Genomic DNA, 27,243 nt, shown 5'->3' on the forward strand with positions numbered 1-27,243 from the left:
CTACTTATAACGACGATAGCTATAAATCTTTACTTTTCTGTTTAAACCTATTAGATTGAATTTGGATTTTAGCCAAGGGTGTCTTAGCACATTGATTAATGAATTTTTTGATCACTCAACTCTATGTTAATTTTCCTTGGCTTAAAAGGACGCTATAGTCACCTGAACAACTTTAGCTTAATGAAGCAGTTTTGGTGTATAGAACATGCCCCTGCAGCCTCACTGCTCAATCCTCTGCCATTTAGGAGTTAAATCGCTTTGTTTATGAACCCTAGTCACACCTCCCTACATGTGACTTGCACAGCCTTCCATAAACACTTCCTGTATACACTAAAACTGCTTTATTTAGCTAAAGTAATTTAGGTGACTATAGTGTTCCTTATAGTCATAATATCATCTTAATATCGCTCTCTATCTACCTCAAAGATAGAGCTCTCCAACTCAAAGCAAATAAACAAAGATTTTTTTTTTTTTAAACGAAGGGGGAGGGTAATCCTAGACCTGTAGCTCACTTCTCGATTTCTATAGAATATTCATATAGTAAGTTAAATTGCTATATTCTCAGCCTGCAAACTCTTGAAAAGGGCTTTATAAGAGAGCAAAAATAAAACTACTGTGTACACCAGAAGTGCATCTGATGTTTGGCACCTGGGTGGATTGTCCATTGACACAACATCCCCCGTGAGAATTTATACTAAAAAAGGTCATATTCCAAGTACCATAGCTTCTGTGGTTTATTGTAGCAGTTAGGGTGTAAGGAGGCTGTGATTTTGTTCAACACAAGGTCATCACATCTGCTCCCATTATCCTGTATCAGTCTTCCATTCCCCATCCTGTATTTATTCCCAACTTGTGTCTTCCCCCCGCTCTCTCTATTCCTACTTGTGTATCCCTCGCTGATCTCTACTACAATTGTTCCACCTTCTCTCCTCTGTTCCTACTTTTGTTTCTCGCTCACTCTCCATTTGTCTCCCTTAAAATTGTGCCGCTGCACTGCATCTACGACCCACTTTGCCTCTTTCCCACAGATGTCTCCCTGCCCCCAAATACTTTATCATTTTTTCTAAGCTCTCTGATATCCCCACATATGTCTCTACATACCACCATACTTAATGTGTCTCTATTATTATTATTATTTTATTATTTATATAGCGTCATCAGATTCCGTAGCGCTGTACAGTGGGTGCACTAACAGACATGTAATTGTAACCAGACAACTGGACGTACAGGAACAGGAGAGGTGGAGGGCCCTGCTCAATGAGCTTCTATCTCACTCCCTAATAATTTGTGTGTCTGCTCCCTCCACCCCACCAGACACCTGGATTGCAGACAGCGCACCAGGGGAATGCATTTTACTCTGCCAGTCTGTTTAGTAAATCTGTGTGCTGTACAAGAGTGGAGATGGGTTGGATGTTATGATGCATTATGGTGCTGCCCCCTCCACACTGTCAGCACTGTGGGGTCTCCAAAGAAGAACCACGCAGAGTCAAGTACTCCTTTGCGTGCTCCTGTTCGGCTGCCCTACACAAGGGAAAAACTGAGCTGTGAGTGCCCTCAGAGTGACTTCACTCCTATCCCAGGGGTCATCTAGTGCAGACCACCCCAGTCTCACCAAGACCCAACTGATTTTATCTGATCTTACCCAACTGATCTTATCTCTCTCCTGCTGACGTATATATTCACTATAGCGTTTATAAATATTGAATACTGTAAAATAAAAACATAGAAACATAGAATGTGATGGCAGATAAGAACCATTCGGCCCATCTTGTTTGCCTAAATTTTCTAAATACTTTCATTAGTCCCTGGCCTTATCTTATAGCTAGGATATGTACACCAAGAGAAACAAGTAAAATAGGCGCTAACCAAATGTCTTAAAAGTATCTAAAATATTTTTGTTAAGAACAAAACTTACTAAGTGAATAAAAGCAGCTCCCCTTACAAAGTGCAATAGCTCAGAAACACTTAAAACAACACAACACTTCATAAAAGAGGGTGCGCTGTGACTTTAAGACAAAATGTGAAATATTTGACCATAATCACAAATCGTGATGTAGAAACGTCTTTTAAAGTGACTGGTAATAAAAAAGAAGAAATTCTTGTGCAAAAATCATGCAAATTGTGATATTTATATATACTGCAAAAAAAATATATATAACGTGCAAAAAAATATATACCCGTGCTCTCAGTGTAATAGGGGAGCACTTACTCTGATAGACCCACTTGGTTCAGCTTGGGTAATTCTCTCCAACATTCATAATGTACATAATATAAATCAAAAGAAAGGAGAGAGATATATGGTGTAACACGGTTTAGGGAATTTCTACTAAATACTCAAAGATAGAATCCCACTCACAAGTAGAGAGCAGGGAAGTCTGCTCTAACTGTTTGCACTTTTGGTATCTCCATTAACAAGGACCAAATCACAGCAGCTAATCGAATATAATCTTTATTTCATAATCTTCACATTAAAAAGCTGCTTGTCATATCACCTCACACTCCTTTTGCCACCCTTCAGATTGGAATACAGTATGTTCGGTATTGCTGCTGGCTTGCTGTTTACCGCGGGTTCCAAATACAGGTACTTCCTGGAGGCGGAGCTTAGTGAGGTAATAGGCTGGGCATGATGACGGCAGAGATCGGCTTCCTCTGATAACACTTCCCTCTTGCTGCTGTCCTCCTTATAAATCCGCCCAAATGGGTGTGTAGACCTCAATAGTCTTAAAGTCATTGGTTCTGAGTTAAAACTTTATGAAAAAATTGTCTTTATACGAAAGTCCATATTATTAGTACAAAGAGTGGTATATCACCTAAACAACAAACTTAAAAACATACAAATCATATATACAGCATATTCATACACTGATAATTGATCAAATCTTTTATATAAAACTCCTCTGTGCTACTTATTTGAAAATCTAAAGTTCCCCAAATTCTAAATCCTTTTCTATGATCCAGCTGAGGAGGCTTGGTATTTGCCATTGCCTTGCTTTTTAATTATGTTGAAATTCAGAAAGTCAAATTTCACATGTTTACATCGAAGAGCGACGTGCTTTGTTGTTTTTTTTAAAACTGTAATTATTCTCATCTAAGCACTCTTAATATCGCTACTTGTAGATCTTTCACCAGGGGGCAGTAGTGAGTGACGCGTCAAGGTGCACCAATTTGGGCATAGAAGTGCTGGAGAAAAGAGGGAGCTCAGTGGATGCAGCAATTGTGACCACCCTGTGTCTAGGGATTGTTAATCCTCATACATCTGGCCTTGGCGGGTAAGTATAAAGAGTTGTTATTATGTAATAGTGCATACATAAATTACTTGTATCATTAGGAGCCTATCACAAAGTGACACCAATAATAGCCTGATCAATATTTTTATGTCAAGGATAAAAAGGGATGTTCAACCCTTCAAGCATTTTATTATGATGATTGATCAGACAGAGTGAGTGGAGAAGTTGGACATGAGGGCAACACTGACCACTGCAGGTGCCTTAGATGAACATTATGGCATGATGTTACTATATGGATCATGAGAAGGTGGAGTTTTTCCACTGCCTGGTGTCCAACTTGGCATTTAGTGTGCCAAATTTAGAATGAGACTATGGGTTAAACCATCTATAACAGGTATCTCAAACTTGTGCCCACAAGATGATGCTGAACTACAACTCCCGTTGATTCTTTGGCCATGTGTTGAATTCAAAGAATTATAGGATTTGTAGGCCATTAATATCTGCGGGGCCAGAGCATGAGATCCCTGATCTAGAACATATTGGCCTTGCACCCACCTTAGGGGGTACAAATAACAAGTATTTATGAGACACAGTATCTGTCCATCCCAATGCAGGGAGTATCTTATTATATATAATGCTGTATTGTGTGTGACCGTTTTTTTAGTCTACACACTTTGGACATTAATAGCTTGCTTAGAATTTACTTACATTTGCACAGTTCCATTTTTGAGAGATTTGGAAAGATTTTCAGCGTGATAAACCTGCTGAAACGTCTTGTGTGATTCATGTATAAAAGTGTCATATAACCCTATAATAACCGCACATTGCTGTGTACAAAGAACACAATGTGTTCAAGACAAGGTATGGTTGCTAAAAAGTATTAATTTTGGTTCAGTTCATCCATGGAGGAATGCTTATAGAGAACTCTGGTTCCTGCCACCCTCAATTTAGCCCTTCCTCAGTCCCCTGGCACCATCAAACCATTTGCAGTTTTTTTTGGTCTTCTATGATATCACTAAAGTAAAAATTTCCAAAATTATCAGAATTAATTTTGCCTTTATTGTGATGTCATTTATGGACTCAGAGATTCAGCTGAATTAACAGTTTGACTCCTTTCTGTGGGACTGCGCCAAGGGTTGGCGTGCTGTAGTAGAAACATAGAAACATAGAATGTGACGGCAGATAAGAACCATTCGGCCCATCTAGTCTGCCCAATTTTCTAAATACTTTCATTAGACCCTGGCCTTATCTTATAGCAAGGATAGCCTTATGTCTATCCCACGCATGCTTAAACTCCTTTACTATGTTAACCTCTACTACTTCAGCTGGAAGGCTATTCCATGCATCCACTACCCTCTCAGTAAAGTCATACTTCCTGATATTATAAAACTTTGTCCCTCTAATTAATTTTGCCCTTATTTTGATGTCATTCATTGACTCAGAGATTCAGCTGAATTAACAGTTTGACTCCTTTCTGTGGGACTGCGCCAAGGGTTGGCGTGCTGTAATAGAACCTTTGTCCCTCTAATTAATAGTAGTTATGGTGCTTAGAGTACTGCTTTAATCATTGCTAGTAATAACAGGAAGCAGATGTTTGCAGCTAAAATATAGCAACAGGTTTCCATAGTCAACGTTTGCATGCTACTCACATCTGCATCCTCCTGGTTTGCTAATTAGGCATACATAAGAAGGTGTGTTTCCCTATTCATTGACAAAGCAAATCCACCACGACATTATAAGATATGCCCAGGACATGCGCTCATTACTTCAATCTGCTGATCTAAGTGCATCATGCTTGTAGTGCTTAAATATGATTACATTTACCATGAATAGAATTTTCAATGCAGGATGTATGAAGAGTTTGTAGTTGTTAATTTGTGTTTTCCTCTTTGCTCCCAGATGACACAGGTGTAAGTTTAAGTCAGAAAGACAGCTGGTATTTTATTTATAAATCAGGTGTTACTTAACTTTTAGTGTCTTTTGTTATTCTTTATGGGAAACAGTAAACGGTTAAGCAGTCTTTAAACATTAATAGGTTACTGTAACCCTATATAAAAATATTTTTATTTAGTTTTCATTGCTGTACTGGGCATTATTAACTGTTGACTAGGTCCCCCCCTTATAACCCTGCAAATAAAGAATACACTTACCTGGTTTCCAGGGCCAGGCGAAGCTCCCTATGCCTCCGTCTGATGTCTCTGCTGTCCGCTCGTGGTCCAAACAAATGAGCGCACTGTGAGCCGGGTAGAGGAGGGAGGGATCAGGTGGACAGGTGAGGAAAGTTAAACAATGCAGGAAGGTGGGGAGGGATTGCACAGGGAGGGATGAAGATCAAGGCTTCCGCTGTCAGCAGAGCTGCAAGGAAGAAGTCCATTGCATCTGTCATCACTGTGTGCGCTGTTGACAGACATAATTTTTGCACAGAATTGACATTAGGCATCCCACAACAGCTTAGCTGCCTAAGTCACATGTGCCGGGGATTTAGCTAGTTCTCGGCACAAAAGTGCAGATTACTCTGTATGTACAGTGTTTCGAGCAGAAACATTGCACATACAGATTTCCACCATGATCACTTCTAAATGCAGAAGTGGTGGTAGTTGGAGAAATCCTTTAAGTTTTGTAGCATGGAAACAATCGGTATTCGCTAATGATAACTATAGTGTAGCGTTACTTACCAAGTCGGCGCAGCAATGTCACCGTGCAGGTCGCTGGAACTTCACAGGTAAGCCATACGTTCAGCCCGAATTCCAGAAATGTGATCAAATTTTCTCTTTGAAAAGCTTTCAGAGGAAGTGATGTGTGAGAACCTAGTCTGATTTGTTTCTCACAGCGGAAGCGACTCTAGTGGCTGTAAGGAATATGATTAATACACACTAATTCTGTCTTTTCTTGTTTGTAACAGAGGTGGAGTAATGCTAATTCATGACATCAGAAACAATGTCACAGATGTCATTGATTTCCGAGAGACTGCTCCTTCTGGAATCCACGAAGACTTGGTGAGACGGTACTGGAAAGAGAAGGTAAGGTCCATCCTACCAGCCGCATGCTGTGTCTTTCTTATGCAGTAAACAAGTTTAAATACTAGATATTTTCGGATACACTTATAAACGCTTTCCTATTTTGAAAAATATTTTGATATTCCAATATTGTATTTTAAAAAAAATATATTTATTTATTTTTTGATGGTTTCATATTTTGAAAAAAACAAAAACATTTTAGAAGTTTATACAAAAATATTCCATAATTTGAAAAGCTTGTCCAAAAATATTAAACTGAGGTCTTTGTCAGTTATCGGAGACCTGATGGTCTATCTCCATCTCTTCCAGCCCGGGATTTTGGTTGGAATTCCTGGAATGCTGAAAGGTCTAGCAAAGGCTCATGAGATGTATGGCAAGTGAGTACAAGGGTATTCAATTTGGGTAAAAGGCTGTTGTCCTTGAGAAATGTTTGGAGGTTTCTATGGATTGTTGTAGAATAGATATTGTGTTAGAATGAGTTTTGGTAAAGTGACCGAATGAAAGAATCACCCAACCCTCCGCTTACCAGTGAGTGATTTAAAGCCATCTCCTTAGAGTTTGAGTTTGTGTTTCTGGAATGAGCAAGATTATTTTCTTATGGGTAGCAGTCCTATGTATCACTTATGAATTAAAATTTATCACAAAGCCAGTTAAATTAGCATATTAAAACAAAGTATGACAATCTGTGTTTTTCTGTCTACCAGTAAGTCCCAACCATCATCCCACTTTTTTTAATCCATTACTATCTTGATCACAGATTGCCCTGGGAAGAATTAATCAACAAAGTGGCCGAGGTTGCACGCGATGGATTTAATGTAACTTATGATTTAGGTACGTAACTAACCAACCGACCACTTTATTAGTGAATTTACATAATGGAGAGTAATATATATAGATCTGGACAATTGAAACAATTTTATTTTATTATACCTTCTTCCAACTTTAAGTATTTATCTACATTTTTTTTATTTATTTATCACGGGTTAAGCCTGGACTTGGGATTTAGGTATCAGTGATTTTTCACACAATTAATTCCTTTTACAGCAGATAATTGTGTTTTTTTTTCTTTAACTAGTTTTGTTTCAAAATGGTTGAAAGTTCAAAATGGTTGGCAACTACATTATATTTAATAAACGGTCCTATAGTTTAAGTTTCATCCACAAATTTGTGACATTGGGATCATTTTTGTGTGCTCTCCATTACCTTAGCTGACGCCATCAATGATGTGAAGGGGCAAAACCTGTCTCGCAGTTTTCGGGAAATTTTCCTACCAGACGGACAGCCATTGCAGGCAGGGACATTTACATCAAGGCTTGACCTGGCAGCCATTTTGGATGATATTGCAGCAAAAGGAAGCGAGGCTTTCTATGCAGGAAATTGGACACAGGAAATGGTTTCCGAGGTGGGCAAAGCCAATTAATGTTATGAAGTAACATTTTTATGTTCCTGTTTGCATCGTTATTCGCTGACAATTCTCAATTCATTTTTTTAATGGCTGAGGCACACTTGACAACTGTGTCTGTTATATCAAGAAATGTCATGCACAGTTTCTAACATGCTAATAACAGGTCAACAATAGTGAATTACAAGGATTGCTGAGTGTTGGGACGGCAAAAGAACTAGCCAGGCCAAACATTACAGAGTGAGTTAACAACAAGGAACTACTGCAGGGTTTGGGTTTAAAAAAAATATATGATTGTCTAAGGGACTAAAGTGAAAGCCTAATCTACTTTGCGGTCATAACAATCTACTTGAACCTGGCACAAAATAATTTCAATTAAAAAGTTTGGGGCACCTGCCCTTGGGCATTGACAGGGCTATTTGCTGAACTCTGAATATTCCCTAAATAATTCTGAAAGGAACATTGGAGGCAAAAATAGCTGAAGTGGAAACATTTTCTAACTCTGCAATAGTTTAAACACAGCTTATTTTGCCTCAGTTTTGCCATTTACCATTATGTCTGAAGGACGGCCACAAGAGTGTTGAAATTTCAAAATGTAAATGTTTTATTAGAAATAGCACTTCTTTGATTTGCTAGGCTGCAGGGGCAGAGTCTATGTCATCATATCAATTCATTATGACAAAGTGATTTTGGTGCTGTGGTGCAGACTCTCCCTTTAATTTTTTTACTCGGCAATTCATGGGGGTATGGAGACAGCATAGAATAAAAACTTTAGTTATCTATGTCTTGATTATGGATCTAACGTTGCTTCGGCCTTTGTCTTTGTTTGTTTTTTATTCTTTATTTTTGTTGTGCATGACAAAGGCAGCATATTGGCAGTCATGACATTGCTTATTAACATGAAAAAAGGATCAACATATCAGCATAAACATGGTGGGTGATCTGCACATTTTTTGTAAGGTAGTAAAATCATGAGTAGAAGAACATTTATTTATCTCTAGAAATAGCTTACAACTGTAGAGAAATGCAAGTTACGTATATAAGAGCCACTGGGTCTTGATATTCACAGGAGAACAATTAGGGGACTGTGATAGATTTAACAAGTGCAGGAACATTGTAAAATAGGGTCAGGATTAAACCGGTCTATTGGTTTTATAAAATAGCCAGTTAAACTGTGAATCTCCTCCAGTTTTATTTTCCTCGATGTTCTGGATGCTGACTAATAGTTTTAGTACTTTTCACTGATGTTTTATCTTTAATAATCTATTTTTATATAGTGGTTCCTGCTGAAATGGAAATCAAAACAAGCTTTTGTAGGTCTGTTTTTTGAGATTAGAAATTATAACCCAGAGTTTAAAACAACAATCACACTTGGAGCATTCACCTACTGACCTTCCTCAGCAACTCTTCAGAACAGTGGTAGGCTGAACCTGGCACTATAGATGTCGTAGACTACATCTCCCATAATGCTCTACAGCCTTAGAGATGGAAAAGCATCATGGGAGATGTAGTCAACAACATCTGGCGTGCCGACGGTTGCCTACCCCTGCCTTAGGATGTGTGTGAGGTGATCTGTTTGCCCAAGGTCTATACTGTCCCTTTAGTATTTAATGTTTGTGACTTATTTAAATGTTGTTGTCACATTGCTTTGTCTGCAGGTAAACATGTACGGTGGGGTTCTGGACGATGAGGATTTCAGTAATTACAGCGTCTCCTTACAGAAGCCTGTGCAAACTATTTATCAAGGTAAACCAGCAATTGTAATCATTTAAGTGGATTCTTGAAGCACCATAACCACTATGTCATGCTGTAGTAATTATGATGCCTGGAGTTCCCTGGTGCCATTCCACGATAAGCTCTGAAACGGTGTCCTTCCGGTCTGCACTCACATCCTAAAGTTCATACTTGTGCATTACCAATATCACTTTTGTGCAATTTTGGAGATTATTTATTGGCTGAAAGTGTCAGCTGACATCTCTCAATGATTAGTGTCTAAATTCGGTATGCTAATGCTGAAACGTAAGCTTCTGGAGCACAGACGACACAAAGCTTGGGCACGCTAAAAAGCAGATAATTCATTGCACCATAACCACTACAGCACGCTGTAGTGATTATGGTGCCTACAGTATCCTCTTAACTCTTGAACATTCCAAGTAAACACAAGCAAATGAAACTATTTAAGCAACTAACAGCTATATTAATGTTGCTACATCTTGATTTGGTTTAGTTGTTCCTATAAAAATGCAAGTTGTTGGTCTTTAATTGTTTAATTAAAATACACGCCTAAATTATGTCTTTTTTTATTTTCTATTGCTAGGCGTTCCTATATTCACTATTAATAACACAGCCCCAGGTAGAATGTAAGGATAAGAGTATAATGAACAGAGAACAATGGAAAAGGATTAAAGCGAGGAACGGTAATATTATGTCAGCAGTACTTTGTAAGGGTTAGAATACAAGGGTAATATTTAGTTCTCCAGGCAACTCGTGTTTGGGGATATGGGGGCGAGTCAGGCTCCAGCGTCAAACATCGATTCTCTACTCAAATAGCTTTTATTATGTGATTAATTATAAGCTAATATTCTTCAATAAGCTAAACCAGGCCAAAAATACAAATAACTTGCCCTTGGGTTACAGTAGTCCCAGACATACAGCATTCCCAGGGTAATAGTTTTGCCTTATTTAGGCCTGGTCAATAAGGTGCTCTCATAAACATTGTGTTTTCTCAGGTCACCTAGTATTTGCGCCGCCCGCTCCACATGCCGGACCTGCTCTAATAACTGCCCTCAACATCCTGGATGGGGCAAATCTAACCAAGCACACACCCAGGTCTAGCGCCCTCCACTGGATAGCAGAGGTAAGTCGGCAGGCCCAGAATATTTCCCGTTCTGCACAGAACGTATGGGTTTTTTATAGCGGAAGGAAGGAATATGCAGATAGAACAATGGCGAAACAAGGACATTGTTACCTTTAACATTTCTATTGCTATTTATTCATAGATGTTAGAAAATAAAGTATGACCGAATGGGACTCCTTTTGTGAGTAAAGAGAGACAAAGTACCTAGCCTCTATATGAATTCAGAATATATGGGAGCTTGGTTTCTAGCACGTATGTATTAGAACAGGTAGGCAGCCACAACACCCAAACCAGAGTCTCTCAATCCGCTCAAAAGAACAGATAAAAAGAGGGATGACCTTGATTTATTTCTTGAGGTAGAGGTGTTTCCAGAAGTAGTATTATATGTGTAGGCAGAAAATATAACAAATCTAGTAGTATAAAGCCGTAACAATTAAAAAGAAGAAAAAGAACTACGAATTGCACTCACAGTTTGTAGAGCTAGGATAGCTCCATCTAGATGCTCCTGGGCGGCATAATTCCCAGCAGGGGCATACCTAGAGCAAATGGCACCCGGGGCGGGTCCTAGTTTTGGCACCCCCCCTCCCCTCCCCCTGCACTTTAAAATGTAAAAAACACCCACAATTGTTTTAATGTATGTAGCATTGAGCAGTGCTTGCGTGTTTCAATGTAAGCATGCTTTTGTATGGAGTAAGTGTGAGTGAATGTAGGGGTGTGTTTGTATGTAGTGTTGGCATTTTAATGCAGGCATGCTTTTGTGTGTAGTGTTGACGAGATGCAGTGGTGTGGTTATATATAATGGTGATGTTTTAATACAGAGGTGTGTTTGTATGTAGTGTTTACACTGGAATGCAGGAATGTGTTTGTGTGTAGTGTTGGCAAGATGCTGAGATGTATGCAGATATATACACACACTGGCACACATGCAGATACAGACACACAGTCACAAACAGATACAGAGACACACATTTACACACATGCAACTACACAGACACACATACAGATACACAATGCCATCCTCCTGTTTAGTACCTGTTGGCTGAGGATGTTGGGAGTTGGGCTCTAGTTCTTTCCCCATCAGTGCCGCCCTCCATCCTGCGTGTCTCAGTGTTAGCTGGGAGGAAGTGACTGAATTTCACTTCCCCCAGGGCTGCCATTATATTATTACAGAAGCCTGGTCGCACCATTAAAGCACCACAGCGCACAACTGGGCCCCTGAAGCAGTGGTGACTCTAGGAACAATATATAGGGGAGGCACATAAACAGGTGGGGCTGGGAGCATTAATCATTTTCACTAGGTAATGGGGTAATGTGCTGCCATTGGCTGTCTGACGACAGCATGTTGTGCATGCTGGCATCAGACAACACAATTGCATAGAATTCACATTAGCCACCTAGATTTCTGGGATGGCTGACACCTCTTAACTTTGATCTTTGTTTAGCGGATAACTCCCCTATTTCTTATCCTTATGTGGGATTGCCATATTTAAGGACACCAAATAAGGGAGCTATCTGCTAAACAGCACCCTAATTTGGTATCTTTACATATGGAATCTCACATAAGGGCACCAATTTAGGGAATTCTCTACTAAACATCTAAAAGATCAAAATTTAAAAAGCCTTTTTCTTAATTTTAATCTTTAGGTTGTTTAGTAGATAACTCACTTATTTGTTATCCTTATGTGGGATTGACATATTTAAGGACACCAAATTAGGGAGCTATCTACTAAACATATACAGAACCACAGATATACACACACATTTAGTTATTAAGAGGTCCAACCAACCTCCCTACCTTACTCTGGGATTGACTAGCGGTTTCTGCTGGGCTGGGATCTCTGTGCTCTTCCTTCAAAGCTCACTTGCACGACCAGTAGTGATGCCGATGCCAGGATGACGTCATACCCCGGCTGCCGGCTTACTGCAGGGCGTACACAAACTCCTATATGGTCCATAAAAATGTTTAATCTCACTGTCTCCCAGTATATATCTGTCCTATCTGTCTGGGGGAATGTGACAACATGGATGTATATGTAAGTGGGTGAGTATTACTAGCAGGAGAAAGGTATATGGCAGGGTGGGACAGTGTAGTGGATACTATGACAGTGTGTGCCATTGCACACAGTGGATTGAAGGAGGTGACTGCAGGTGAGGTGGTGAGTATATGGTGTTTTATGTCACGGGTGGGAACAATGGGATTGGGTGTTTTATGGAAGAGAGGATATTATGTCAAGGCAGGGGTGTATGGCAGGGTGTGTATTATGATAAGGTGGAGGTATATAGCAGGGAGGGTATTATGGCAGTGTGGGTATTACATGACTTGTTAAAGGGGTATATGCCAGGGTGGGAATTATGACCAGGTAGTGGGTTTATAGCAGGGATGGTATTATGACAAGGCAGGGGTGTATATGGCAAGGAGGGTATTATGACAAGGCGGGGGTGTATATGGCAGAGAGGGCAGGGGTGTTGAAATTTAAAAACAACTACTTGTCCAGGGACTAAAGTGTTTGCCAATCTACTTGTCTGCCGTGACAATCTACTTGTCCTGATACAAATCTTTATTGATAGTAATTTAGGAGACAGACCTGGTGTAGGGAACATAGTGTGGGGTGATAGGGATGTAGTATGGGTAAGACACATAGTGTGGGGTGGGATAGGGATGTAGTGTGTGTAGGGCATTGTAAGGCACATAGTGTGCTGTGAGATAGGGATGGCAGAGTGAGGTGGGGACAGGTGGCAGAGCGTAGGAGGGAGGGGCTGACAGAGCGTGGGAGGGAGTGACAGGTAGCAGAGTGAGGGAAAGAGGGAGTGACAGGTGGCAGTGTGAGGGAAGGAGGGAGTGACAGGTGGCAGAATGAGGGGGTGGCAAAGTGAGTGAGGGGATGACAGGTGGCAGAGTGAGGGGATGGCAGGTGGCAGAGTGAGGGGATGACAGGTGGCAGAGTGAGGGGATGACAGGTGGCAGAGTGAGGGGATGACATGTGGCAGAGTGAGGGGATGACAGGTCGCAGAGTGAGGGGGTGGTTAGTGACAGAGTGCCTGAGGGAGGGGGTGACAGGGTGCCTGAGGGAGGGGGTGACAGGGTGCCTGAGGGAGGGGGTGACAGGATGACTGAGGGGGTGTCAGTGTGACTGAGGAAGGGGCTGACTGGTGACAGAGTGACTGAGGGAGGGGGTGACAGGGTGACTGAGGGAGGGGGTGACTGACAGATTGACTGAGGGGGGGGTGACTGGTGACTGAGGGAGGGGGTAACTGGTGGCAGAGTGTGGGGGTAACAGAGTGACTGAGGGAGGGAGTGACAGAGTGACTGAGGGAGGGGGTGACAGAGTGACTGGGGGGGTGACTGGTGACAGGGTGACTGAGGGGGGGTGACAGAGTGACTGGGGGGGTGACAGGGTGACTGAGGGAGGGGGTGACAGAGTGACTGGGGGGGTGACTGGTGACAGAGTGACTGAGGGAGGGGGTGACTGGTGACAGAGTGACTGAGGGGGGTGACTGGTGACAAAGTGACTGAGGGGGGTGACAGAGTGACTGAGGGGGTTGACAGAGTGACTGAGGGAGGGGGTGACTGGTGACAGAGTGACTGAGGGGGGTGACTGGTGACAGGGTGACTGAGGGAGGGTGACTGAGTGACTGAGGGGGGATGACAGGGTGACTGAGGGAGGGGGTAACAGAGTGACTGGGGGGGTGACTGGTGACAGAGTGACTGAGGGGGGGAGGTGACTGGGGGGGGTGACTGGTGACAGGGTGACTAAGGGGGGTGCCTGTCCAATGACTTTTCAAAAGTGAACACTCCGTTAACGATCAAGGCATAGCCCCTCTTCTTATATGTTAGCATCTATATGAGTCTGAGCAGGGGTCAAGAGATGGGAGTAATGAGAGACATAGAGGTGGGACACACCTAGATCATATATGGTCTACTTAGCTCTTTTCTGACTCTTCTATCTAAACCGAATACTGTTAGAGCAAAGGTGAAGAGGCTGGTGACCTGAGCGGGGGGAGGCTGCAAACAGGGCTGGAGAGAACCCAGGGAAGACTCATAGGTACTGAGAACAACAGGATGTAGTTAGGGGAATACCTCCTTTTGTTTTTTTTCCAGTTTATTTCATTGTGCATTAGCTGTTGTAACAGGAAATTTTACGTATAATTTAATGGTTAGACAAATAGAACTTATGCGATAATTGGCTTAGGGTTATTCAAACGTGGAATGTTCAGAAGGGTGACAAATAGCTTTGGATAAAACATGTTTCCAAAATACCTTTCCGGGTACCATGTAACACTGAATATATGTAATCTCTTGTTAATGTTTTAATGTCTTTCATTTTTGTTCTGTGAAATTACAAAATCTAATAATGATAATGAAGATGAAGATTGTAAAAAAAAAAAAAAAATAGAGGAGGGAAATAGGGATGGATGGTCGAATGGATGGATGGATAGATTGTCGAATGAATGAATGGTCAAATAAATGGATGGTTGGATGGATGGATCGTCGAATGAATGGATGGTTGGATGGATGGTTGAATGAATGAATGGATGGTTGGATGGATCGTCGAATGAATGGATGGTTGGATGGATGGGCGAGTGAATGAATGGATGGTTGGATGGATGGATGGATCATCGAATAAATGGATGGTTGGATGGATGGATGGATCGTCGAATAAATTGATGGTTGGATGGATGGTCAAATGGATGGATATGTAGACATGCCCAATAAGTGACAACTTACAAAAGATGAACAACTGAATGGAATACACTTACAGTTTGATAGGAATGGATGGGCAGATACACAGACAGGCAAGATTGTCTGGATCTCATAACTATACAGGTTTACTCACTAAAGTGAGAATTGTTGGTAATTCAAAGTGAATTACATATTTATGGCCAAAGTATCCAAATTTGAATCATAGCTGTCTTTTTTTTCCAGTTCATCTAAGTTGGCCTTAAATTTCAATTCCACTTTTAATTTACTATAATTCTCACTTTAGTGAATAACTTTGACAGTGATGGATGACAGGTAGTCAAACAGACAGTAGTGTGTGGATGACAAACAGGCAGAGATGGACGAATGGACAAATAGACTGAAATAAAACAATGAAGAGAAATATTTAGAAATATGGCTGTGTAAAGGGGTTGCAGACATAGAGTCAGACATATAGCATGAATGCATGGACAGACAAACCGGAATGGACATAAAATCAGGAATACACAATGAGACAAACAGGAATGGATGGTTAGAGAGACAGACAAACAGACACTGAGCCCCGCTCATTAATAAGTAGAACCGAAAATAATCACAGATAAACTATACACAACTCAGCGTCTCTGACTTAAACAAAAACTACAACATTTCTCATAATGCCCCTGGCTATTGAAGGACATAACTGATTTGGGCTTCTTCTTTCTTGTGCTGCTAAAAAAGATGCAGCTTCAGACTGTTGCGTGTTCATTCTTTTCTTTACAGACCTTAAAAATTGCTCTTGCTACCGCCAGCACCCTCGGAGACCCCGTCTACGACCCATCCTTGGTTGGCTTTATAAAGGAACTGCTGAGGTGAATGGCTGCATGGCTTACCCTAGACATGTTACAATGTATAGTGGTACACCTTCTCCCATTAAATGTAATAAGATTATGGAAGAGCTTGTAGAGGTACTGTTTTTAACCATTGTTGGACACGGGTAGAACTTTAATTAATTGGTTATAGTCATTAATATTGTTTAGAGGATCTGTCTAGGTGTGTTGGAAAATCCAGCACTTAAGAGTAACAATAGCTCCACCGAGTGGCCATTATTTATTATTGTACATTGGATTTTGTGTAACTTCTTTCTGTAAAGAATTGTAGGTTAATGGGACAATCAACTGCCCAAATAAAAATATATAAGTAAATCACTATTTAATAGATATGTCCCAATGAAATAGTGCATGCATTTTTAGTTATTTATTTTTTAGTTAGAGTATAAAGGATATCTAAAACAGCGGGCAAAAGCTGCAGATTTCCTGTCTGCAGCCTTTGCCAGCCCTCCCCTTCTTCCCCAGCCCAGACTTTCTATGTCTGTCCAATCACAGAGTTCCCAATGCAGCTCAATGAGAATCCTTTGCAAGGCAGGTGCTCTGGGCAATTATGGGTTAGGTTACTGTTAACTATATTTTATGAGTTATTTTTTTATTAATATTCTTTATTATTAATTTTTTAATTAACATAATTCATATAGCATGTTTTTCCATAAACGCACACTTTCTGCTCATCCCTCCTAAACTGTAATGTTTACCGTTTTTTGTCCAAAAAATATATTGTTTAGTGTTTTAATTGCTTATATTTCTGGGAATGATTTACACATTTATTAATGCTGGTGAGTTAATAGCTTGCTGCCAGGAAATGTTCCGTTTTACTCTTGCCAACTTTAACCTTTACCTAACCGACTGTGTGACGGGCACTTTCAGCACTAGCCCTATTCAATTAGAGGTGTCTGTCATTGAGACCTGGTCAGATAATGAAGTTCTACTTGAGGGATGCCCTCAGTCAGTTTCATATAAAAACAAGTCACTCCCTGCAGGTTATAGTAAGTGAGTATGAGTTGGGGACTGGGACAATTTCCATAATTAATCATAAAGTAGCAAGGTGTCCCTACTCAGGATTAAATGGCATTTAAATTAAAAACAATTCTTGCCATCGTATCATATAATACATTTTTCAAAACTTTGTTTCTGTTCAGGACCCCTTTAAATACTAGCTAAAGTGACATTCTTTCTTATTTCTTAGTAAGTCAGAGACCAGTTTCCTTCGGCAGCAGATTAATGAATCTTATGCGGCACCTACAGAACATTACATGCACTGCTATGCCATGGACCCTGGACCTTCTGCAAGCCAGGCCTTAGTGATTGGTCCAGATGACTTCATTGTAGCTGTTGTAAGGTGAGTAATAAAGTTTTTTTCATGGTCGACAAAAATCCTTGGTCACCAGATTGTAACAATAACACTGCCACAGTAAATAATCTATTTTTTCCTCTCCAATTTCTCTCTCTTCATTTCCCATCCATAGTTCCTTAAACCGTCCCTTTGGCAGTGGAATTATGACTCCCTCTGGAATACTACTCAACAGTCAAATATTGGACTTCTTTTGGACCAACAGAAGTTCTGACCAGTCTTCTTCTAGTCCTGTGAGTCACTAACTTTGAGAAAGACATGATTCTAAATCTTGAATATGGAAGTTACTGTGGAAATAGGACAAAGCTTTACCTAGTTTCGTAAACTTGGAGACAAGTGCTTTTATGGAAGCCACCAAAGATATTGAAAATTGGTCCAAAACCTTAGCCAAGGCTGTTGCTGCCACTTTGCAACCTAATTTTGAGTATATTTCTTTCTTGTCTTGTCCACCCCTCATTAGCAGTTACTCTCGTTCATTTAGCTGTAGGGGCATTTATTCAAATTATTTTTCATGCCTTTTTCTGCAGAGAAATAAGGTTGAGCCAGGGAAAAGGCCTCTCTCGTTTTTGCTTCCTACATTAGTGCGTCCTGCCCAGGGTCTATGTGGAACATACCTGTCTCTTGGTGGATCAAATGGGGAACGAGCGCTATCTGGAATTGCACAGGTAGGGCAGAGAGCAATTCAACATGTCTTGCTTTATTTTCCTACAGTGTATATTATTCATCTGATCTTGTGTTTTTAATTTCCAAAATAAGTAGACATGATGTAAACTACATATGGTATATCTATCACAGATATAATTACTTTTATGTTAAAGGCTTACTTCAATCACCATGATCACTATTGCTTTTAGAAGTGGTGATGGTGGTCGGAGTCTGTTTGCGCAGTGTTTCAGCTTGAAACCCAAGTTTTACCCAGGCACATGTGACTTAGGTGGCCTGGAACTCTGTTCTAGACTGCCAAATGTCTAAAATGATGTATGTCATCAGCGCGCACAGTGCACTGGTGGTGACCAATGTAATATTTTTTTTCCCTTGCAAGCAGTGCGCATCCAAGAGGAAGCTTTCTCTCTATACCTTCCCACCATGCACTCTCTTCCACCTTCCTCTATTGCGGTGTATTGTTTTTTTTCTTTCTTATTTAAAAAAAAACAAAAAACAAAAAACAAAAAAACATCCCATTGCCGGCTCATGCGCACTAGTTAGTAATGCCCAGTAGGGTATTCTGAAAGTAAATGTAATGCTGAAATGTTTAGAGTAACCCATTAAGATGTGTTACTTCACTTATAAATACATTGGGTGCTATATTTATTTATCAATTTTAGGACAAAGTTCTAAAGTGGAACAATCACCATGGAAACAAATAGAATATTCCTGCAGATTGTTCCAGAGTTGGGTTTCAAGCTGATCTCCTCCATTTCTTCATCCTCCTGATACCACTCTTCTGTCTAGTTGCACTTTGTCCTACTCTCATGACGCTCCTACTCTTTATTTTCTCCCTTACATCGCATTCCTTCTTTCTATACTTGGCTTAGTGAATGAACATTACCATCTGTCCAATCTTCTGTGACAAGTTAGATAAACCACTAGAAACATCTACTTTTCTATGTTCATTATATTGTTTGGCCTACTAACCTTCCCTTCCTGACTTATATATCTTCTGGCTGGTGACGTCGAATGATGTTTGTTAATGCTTGCTTATTACATGCTTCCATCTGTCCCTCAGGTGTTGTTGAATGTATTGTCCTTTAACAAGAATCTGAGTGACAGTATATCTCTGGGGAGGCTGCATCCGGACCTCCAGTCAAACCTTTTGCAAGTGGATGGTGAGTACCCAAAGATATTATTTGTGGCCTCCTCATTTTTATACAACAATCATGATTCAGACCGAGTAGCCTTAACCCCTTAAGACCGCAGCCAAATGTACAAGTTGTGAACCAAAAAAAATGTAAACAAACCACAGATTTTGACTATATGTCTGTTCAACAATAATTTACCTCTTTCATATTAAATGCACCCACACTTATTATATATCATTTTGTTCAGGGGAAACAGGGCTTTCATTTAACATCCAATATTTAGGTATGGAACATAACGTAATATGAATAAAATATAAAAAAATGAGAGAAAATATGATTTTTTTTAAATTTTCTTAGTTCTATGTGACATTCTAACTGTGAATGTCATAATACTGTTTGCTTTTACTGCAATAAAATACACATATTTGTATTCAGCGATGTCTCACGTGTAAAACAGTACCCCCTATGTACAGGTTTTATGGTGTTTTGGGAAGTTACAGGGTCAAATATAGCATGTTACACTTTTCAGTTTTTTCACATTGAAATTTGCCAGTTTGGTTATGTTGCCTTTGAGACTGTATGGTAGCCCAGGAATGAAAATTACCCCCATGATGGCATACCATTTGCAAAAGTAGACAACCCAAGGTATTGCAAATGGGGTATGTCCAGTCTTTTTTAGTAGCCACTTGGTCACAAACACTAGCCAAAGTTAACGTTAATATTTGTTTGTGTGTGAAAAATGCAAAAAACTAATTTGAAAGCCAATTTTGGCCAGTGTTTGTGACTAAGTGGCTACTAAAAAAGACTGAACATACCCCATTTGCAATACCTTGGGTTGTCTACTTTTGCAAATGGTATGCCATTATGGAGGTAATTCTTATTTCTGGGCTACTATACGGTCTCAAAGCCAACGTAACCAATCTGGCGAATTTCATTGTGAAAAAACTGAAACGCAAGCCTTATATTTGACTCTGTAACTTTTGAAAACACCATAAAACCTGTACATGAGGGGTACTGTTATACTCAGGAGACTTTGCTGAACACAAATATTTGTGTTTCAAAACAGTAAAAAGTATGACAGCAAAAATATCGTCAGTGTAAGTGCCGTTTGTGTGCGAAAAAGGCAATAAATTTCACTTTCCCTGACGATATCATTGTTGTAATAAATTTTACGGTTTTGAAACACAAATATTTGTATTCAGCGATGTCTCCCGAGTAAAACAGTACCCCCCATGTACAGGTTTTATAGTGTCTTGGAAAGTTATAGGGTTAAATATAGTGCTAGCAAATTAAATTCCCTATACTTTCGGCCTGGGTTGTTAGGCAGGTCCCGCTAATTGTAATTAATTAGGATACCTAATTATGTAAAATTATTACATAAATATATATGTAAAATTATTATATATACACGTGTGTGTATATATATATATGTATATATATGTATATAATTTTTTTACTATTATTTTTATTTATATATAGGTATACATATAGTGATGTATACGTATATACTTGGGTATATTATTTCGTTCTACGTGTATTTTGATATCTATATCTATATATATATATATATCTATATATATATATATATATATATATAGATAGATATATATATATATATATTATCAAAATACAGTTAGAACGAAATTACACACATATATATTTTTAATTATTTATTTTTTTATTTTAATTTTTTTTACGTATTTACATATTTTTTTATTATAATATATATATATATATATATATATATATAATTATGTATATATTTAATCAATATCCTTCTACGTGTATTTTGATATTAATATATATATATATATATAATTATATATATAAATATTAAAATACACTTAGTGTATGTGTAAATGTGTGCGTATATATATATATATATTATATATAGATCATATATATAATATATATATAAATGATGTAAGTGTATTTTATTTTTAACTCTAATTTATTTATTTTTTTACATTAAGGGGTTAATAGGGGAGGAGAGGGGCAGAGACAGTGTCAGCCAGTGATTTTACATCACTGGCTGACACACAGGATCAGTGATCACAGTGACAGGCTGTCACTGTGATCACCTCCTGCAGATCGCGGTTTTTGGCCACAGGGGGAGTGCCTGGGTGGCCAGGCATGCCCCCCACCGCGATCTGCAGGGGGATCCTGCCTGCAGTTACTATGTGTCAGCCAATAGGCTGACACATAGTAACCTCTGATCGCAGTGACAGGCTGTCACTGCGATCAGATCGCAGGGAGAGGCTGTCTCTGCATTCAGATCGCAGAGACAGCCTCTCCCTGCGATCATACTCTGCAGATCGCGGTCACTGACCGCAGGGGGACTGCCTGGGGGGCCAGGCATGTCCCCCGACCGCGATCTGCTGCAGAGAATTCCGCCGGCTCCATGTGTCAGCCGATTTTAAAATCGGCTGACACATGGTAAATACCGATCGCAGTGACAGCCTGTCACTGCGATCGGAAGCTGCAGACCGCGGTCCCCAGGCACAGGGGGGCTGCCTGGGGGGCCAGGCATGCCCCCCGACCGCGATCTGCAGCGGCCATGTTCCGCCGGCCACGTGGGGCTGAAGACCGCCCAGGACGTACTATGCCGTCCTGCGGCGTTTAGAGCCACCAAAATAAGGACGGCATAGTACGTCCTGCGGTCTTAAGGGGTTAAAGGTCCACTGTAGGCACCCAGACAAAGTCATCTGAATGAAGTGGTCTGGTTGCAGTGGTCTGTCCTTTTTAGTCCTGCAGTGTAAAACATTGCCAAACACACCTACGGTGGCTGATTTCCTGACAGCCACTAGAGGGTTCTTCCGCTGCAACAACCAACTTTGATATTATATGACATTTGACGGTCAATGTCATCAAATGCTGGAGAGCATTTGATTGATCAAGCATGGTACTTGTCGCACATGTTCTTCTCGTTCCCAATGTTTCTCTATGTGAAGCATTGTATTAAACATGAAGACGAAATGAGACAGCCTGCAGGAAGATATCACTGGAGGGGTGGCTGCAAAGAATAAGTCTTGGCACTGGAAAAGGGTAAATCTCAATTTCCCCCTTTTTTAGTTTGATGGGGAAGGGTACCAGTATCAAATTTTGGAGTAGAACACTAGAGTTAGTTACATGTTTGTTGCTTGTATTCCTAAAACTACAGTGTTTCTTTAAGGTTTTCTGTCCTTTACATAGTGCAGTTATAATCTTTTGCTGTTAAGGTAAACACCATGATTAGAAGTTCTGTATGTTACTAGTTGGAATAGTAAATAATGTTCCATAGAAAACAAATGTAAAATCATATATTTTGATAGTAGAAAAATGCTATTGGATCTATCTGGTCTGACCAATTCTCACCTAAAACAGTAGAGCTTTTTTTTCCCTTCGTATAGTGGCAGTACTCACAGTAGGGATGTTCCTTCCAATCTGGGACAAGAAGCTCCCCCTTCTTCCGGTTTTTATGTCTGTGCTCCACCTGCTGCCTCCATAAATCCTGTATGCCCTGTACACACGCCAGTTCTTCTTGTCCCGACAACGGGACGGACAGGTTCCCCAGTCTGGTGGAGAAGGTGCGATCAGCACAGGCTGCTGATCGAGGAGGTGTGCGCCCGATAGCTCCCCGGGCGGGAGCTGAGTGGCAGAGTGTTTCCGGTCTGGCGTTACGGAACGCGACCAGGTAGGGCAATTTATGTGGTTTTCCTCAGGAGTTCCCGGGCGGTCCTCCTCGTGGGACTTTACGCATGCGCACAGCAGTGGAACGCACGCCCGGGTGGCGTTGCGTTCCACCAAACCCGGTATTGCGCTACTGCGCATGCGCGATCCGGCGTTTTGGCGCGAAATTTCAAAATTGGTATATAAGCTGTGCTGAACCCTTCTGACCCCAAGGGTGGATGTACAGTTCGGTTTCTCCGTGTCACCAGCCCTCCTACACAGATCTCAGGTGGATAAAGGTGAGGTTTAACTATTTAAACTCTCCTCTTTATCACCTATTATAATGCATGCGTTAATTTTCTTTAAATTATTATTAATTGCTTCCTTATTCTGGTTCACAGATATGTCCAGCCCTATAGCTCCGGACAAGGCAGATAAGGACAAGATGTCTACTTCTGTGCCCAAAAAAGCCACAAACAAGTCTAAGCACTTAAGTTGTCTGGAATGTGCTGTTCCTCTACCTGACGGATGTCGCAAAAAGACATGTAACCAGTGCGCTTCTGAATTACTTAAAAAAACGTAGGAGGAATAGATCCCCTTCTGAGTCTGACGTCTCTTCTGGAGAATGTTCCCTTTCTTCTCCTTCGGATATTTCCAGCCTGGCTTCTAGTGTGGAGGAGGGTTTTCCACCAGAAGAATTGAAAAGATTCATTAAAGAAGTGAGTGCGGCTTTTCAAGAGACTGAACTTACCAATGTGAAGGTTAAAGGTTTCCCTATGTCTCCAAAAATATTGGATCTCCTTCACAGAGAATGGAAGAATCCTGAAAGACGGGCGTTTATTTAAAAACATTTTAAACTGCTGTTCAAACTACAGTCTGAAGAAAAGTGGGAAGATCTTCCTAAAGTCGATATTCAGATTGCCCAACTATCTAAGAAAACCACTATACCCATTGGCGAAGTCTCAGGCCTCAAAGATCCTATGGACAAAAGAGCCGAAACTTCATGTAGAAGAATATACCAGGCCGCAGGCTTTCAGTGCAGAGCTGAAGTTGCGGGTTCAGCAGTGCTCAGAGCCCAGAGTGTTTGGCTTCAAGCACTGGAAGATTCCCTTATGGGAAAATCCGATACGGACCCTTCCCATCTCATGTTCCTGCTGAAGCTATCCAATGAATTCCTTTCGGATGCTGCTGAGGAGTTTCTTCGTTTATCAGCAAGAATTATGGGGTTATCATCAGTAGCCAGGAGGGCTATTTGGCTTCGAACATGGACAGCTGATTCAGCATCGAAAGCAGCTTTATGTGAATTGCCCTTCGAGAGGAACAAGCTGTTTGGTACTCCGTTGGAAGACATTATTAAACAAATGTCAGATACAAAGAAAGCCCTTCCGCTGGAACCAAGAGCCCAGGGATATAAGAGATTCCAGTACAAGGGCCAGCGGTCCTTTCGTTACCAAGGGCGGTTTCGCAGGTTCCATAAACAGGGTGGCAACAACAGCCAGTGGTCTAGGCATGAATCCAACAGACAAGACAAAAAGAGGAAGTTTTGACGCCAAAAGAGTGGGAGGACGCCTTCGGTTCTTCACCCACGAATGGAGAAAGAGTACTTCAAATGGGTGGATTTTAAGAACCGTTTCAGAAGGTTACAGGATAAAGTTTTCATCAAGTCCTCGGCCATCCTTCCTTCTGTCAAGCTATCCTTCAAAGGTAAAAACAGAGGCTCTGCTTACGGAAGCACTCATCCTTTTAGGAAAAAATGTGGTGGAGAAGGTACCCAAAGGTTGGGAATTTCAAGGAGTCTACTCACGCTTTTTTCTGGTGCAAAAACCAGATGGATCCTTTCGACCGATCCTAGACCTGAAGCAAGTCAACACCTGCATACCATACCAGAAGTTCCGTATGGAGAGCATTCTGTCTGTAACACACATATTACAAAAGGGAGATTTCATGGCAAAGTTGGACTTAAAAGACGCCTATCTGCATATACCAGTGGCAGAATCTTCCCTGAAGTTTCTCAGATTTGCAGTCCTAACGAGAAGGCGAAGGATTCTCCATTTGCAGTTCAAAGCTCTTCCCTTTGGCCTATCTTCAGCTCCTCGAGTTTTTACAAAAATTCTGGCACCCGTAGCAGCAGTTTTACGTCTGAAAGGTATTGCGATTGTTCCATACCTGGACGATTGGTTCCTGAAAGCCCAGTCAGGACAACTGCTAGAACTTCATATCAAGATTGCAAGGAAGGTTTTAAAAGATCACGGTTGGATCCTGAACCTGGAAAAGTCCGAATTAACTCCGTCTCGGAGTTTAGTATTCTTGGGGCTTCGGATAGATTCACAGTCCCTATCTCTTTTTCTTCCAAAAAAGAAACAAGTGGGGATTTTCAGAGCAGTATCAAAGCTGCAAAGAAACCTAAGCTCAATCAGAGATGCTATGAGGTTGCTAGGCCTCCTAACTGCTACAATACCGGCCGTCGCCTGGGCAAAAGCGGAATCCAAACCGTTACAGTGGGACATTCTGTCCCAGTGGACGCGGAAACAGGAAGATCTGGACTCTCCCTTCCGCCTATCCGAGGCGGTGAAAAGACAACTGAACTGGTGGAAAGTAAAAGACAACATCTCAAAGGGCCTGTCGTTCGCACTAAAACGGTGGATTACGATAACCACAGATGCCTCCCAGACGGGTTGGGGCGCTCATCTAGGCCCTCATTTCCATCAAGGGCTTTGGAACAAAGAAGAGGCATGCGCTTCCTCGAATTTCAGGGAATTAAAAGCGGTTTGGGAAGCTCTGATTTCCTTCGGTTCTCTCATCGCCAATCAGTCGGTGAGGATTCAGTCGGACAACGCCACTACGGTGGCCTACTTGAATCGCCAAGGGGGCACAAAGGTAAAAGCTCTTCAAGATCTTTGCTACCACATAATGGCTTGGGCCCAAGCGAATCTTCTCGCAATATCAGCTACCCATATCAAAGGGTCTCTAAACATTATTGCAGACGACCTCAGCAGAAGCCATTGGTCTCAAGCAGACTGGGCTCTATCAAACGAAGTTTTTCTGGAGCTGGTTGCACGCTTCGGCAGGCCAGAGATGGACTTGTTGGCAACAAGGAGAAACAGAAAGGTGCAGAGATTTGCGTCACTTCATTCAAGAGATTACCCAGATGTCCTAGACGGTCTATCGATCCCTTGGCATTTCGATATGGCTTATGTTTTCCCTCCTATAGCCCTTATACCACGAATTGTTCAGAAAATAAGATGGGAGAAGGCAAGAATTCTGGCAGTCCTGCCCTTCTGGCCGAACAGAAGTTGGTTTTCGGGAAGTGGAAAATATGGCCATCTCTCGTTGGCACCTCCCGGTCTCTTCCCACATTTTAGAGAACGTGAAGCTTCCAGAAGAAACCCTAGCAATGTTTCACCTGACGGCATGGTTGCTGCAAGGATGATACTCCAAGGTCAGGGTCTTTCTGACCGTCTATGTGACGTTCTGCTGTCATCTGTCCGCTCGTCCACTTCAAGAATCTACTTCAGGGTTTGGATGAAGTTCAGAACCTGGTGTTCGCTCCGGAATTCTGATCCGGCCAAAGCCTCAGTTCCGAAAATTCTTTCTTTTTTGCAAGATGGGTTTGAAGCCGGCCTAGGGGTATCTACACTCAAGGGCCAGATTTCTGCTCTTAGTCACTTCCTGGTTCAGGATATTGCATCTAACCCTCTTGTTCGAAGGTTTATTAAGTCCGTACGGTTGAAGAGGCCTCCCAGGCTGGTTTCCTTTCCTACATGGGATTTGTCTCTGGTTCTTCAGGCCCTTTGTGAACCACCATTTGAACCTTTGTTTCAAGTCTCCATCAAATTCCTTACCTTCAAGACGGCCTTCCTGGTGGCGGTTACCTCCGCTAGGAGAATAGGTGAAATCCGAGCTCTATCATCTTCGCCGGAGTTCACCATTTTTCATCAAGAAAAAGTGGTACTACATCCCAGACCTTCTTTTTTGCCTAAGGTTATTTCGAGTGCTACGATCAACCAGCCTATTGTTCTGCCAGCCTTTTGTCAATCACCCACATCTGAGCTAGAAAGAAAATTGCATCTCCTAGATGTTAGGAGATCCCTGAAATGCTACCTTCGAAAAACTCAGGAGTTTAGATCCTCAGATCATCTTTTCATCTACTTTCAAGGCAAATGTGCGGGTAATGCTGTCTCTGGACCCTCATTAGCTAGATGGCTGACAAATACCATCAGGTTGGCCTATCGCTCCAAAGGGATTCCCCTTAGATTCCCATTAAGGGCTCATTCAACTAGGGCTATGGCTACCTCATGGGCTGAAAGAGCTGCGGCTTCGCCTGAAGACATCTGCAAGGCGGCTACTTGGTCTTCATTGCATACCTTTATC

General features: G+C 41.2%; 1 protein-coding gene across 1 annotated transcript in view; it reads left to right on the forward strand.

Annotated features, from left to right (window-relative positions):
- Positions 1–27,243, forward strand: part of GGT7 (gamma-glutamyltransferase 7) — a 40,148-nt gene that overhangs the window by 9,377 nt on the left and 3,528 nt on the right. The window contains exons 3-14 of the mRNA XM_063453255.1: positions 3,118–3,269; positions 6,130–6,247; positions 6,554–6,621; positions 7,002–7,075; positions 7,453–7,646; positions 9,305–9,392; positions 10,376–10,503; positions 15,965–16,053; positions 17,261–17,413; positions 17,541–17,658; positions 17,953–18,090; positions 19,152–19,251. Of these exons, the coding sequence (XP_063309325.1) occupies positions 3,118–3,269; positions 6,130–6,247; positions 6,554–6,621; positions 7,002–7,075; positions 7,453–7,646; positions 9,305–9,392; positions 10,376–10,503; positions 15,965–16,053; positions 17,261–17,413; positions 17,541–17,658; positions 17,953–18,090; positions 19,152–19,251 (1,420 nt within the window). The remainder of the gene's footprint in view (positions 1–3,117; positions 3,270–6,129; positions 6,248–6,553; positions 6,622–7,001; positions 7,076–7,452; positions 7,647–9,304; positions 9,393–10,375; positions 10,504–15,964; positions 16,054–17,260; positions 17,414–17,540; positions 17,659–17,952; positions 18,091–19,151; positions 19,252–27,243) is intronic.

Source organism: Pelobates fuscus, chromosome 5 (assembly GCF_036172605.1).
Source record: "Pelobates fuscus isolate aPelFus1 chromosome 5, aPelFus1.pri, whole genome shotgun sequence".
NCBI classification, from domain to species: domain Eukaryota; kingdom Metazoa; phylum Chordata; class Amphibia; order Anura; family Pelobatidae; genus Pelobates; species Pelobates fuscus.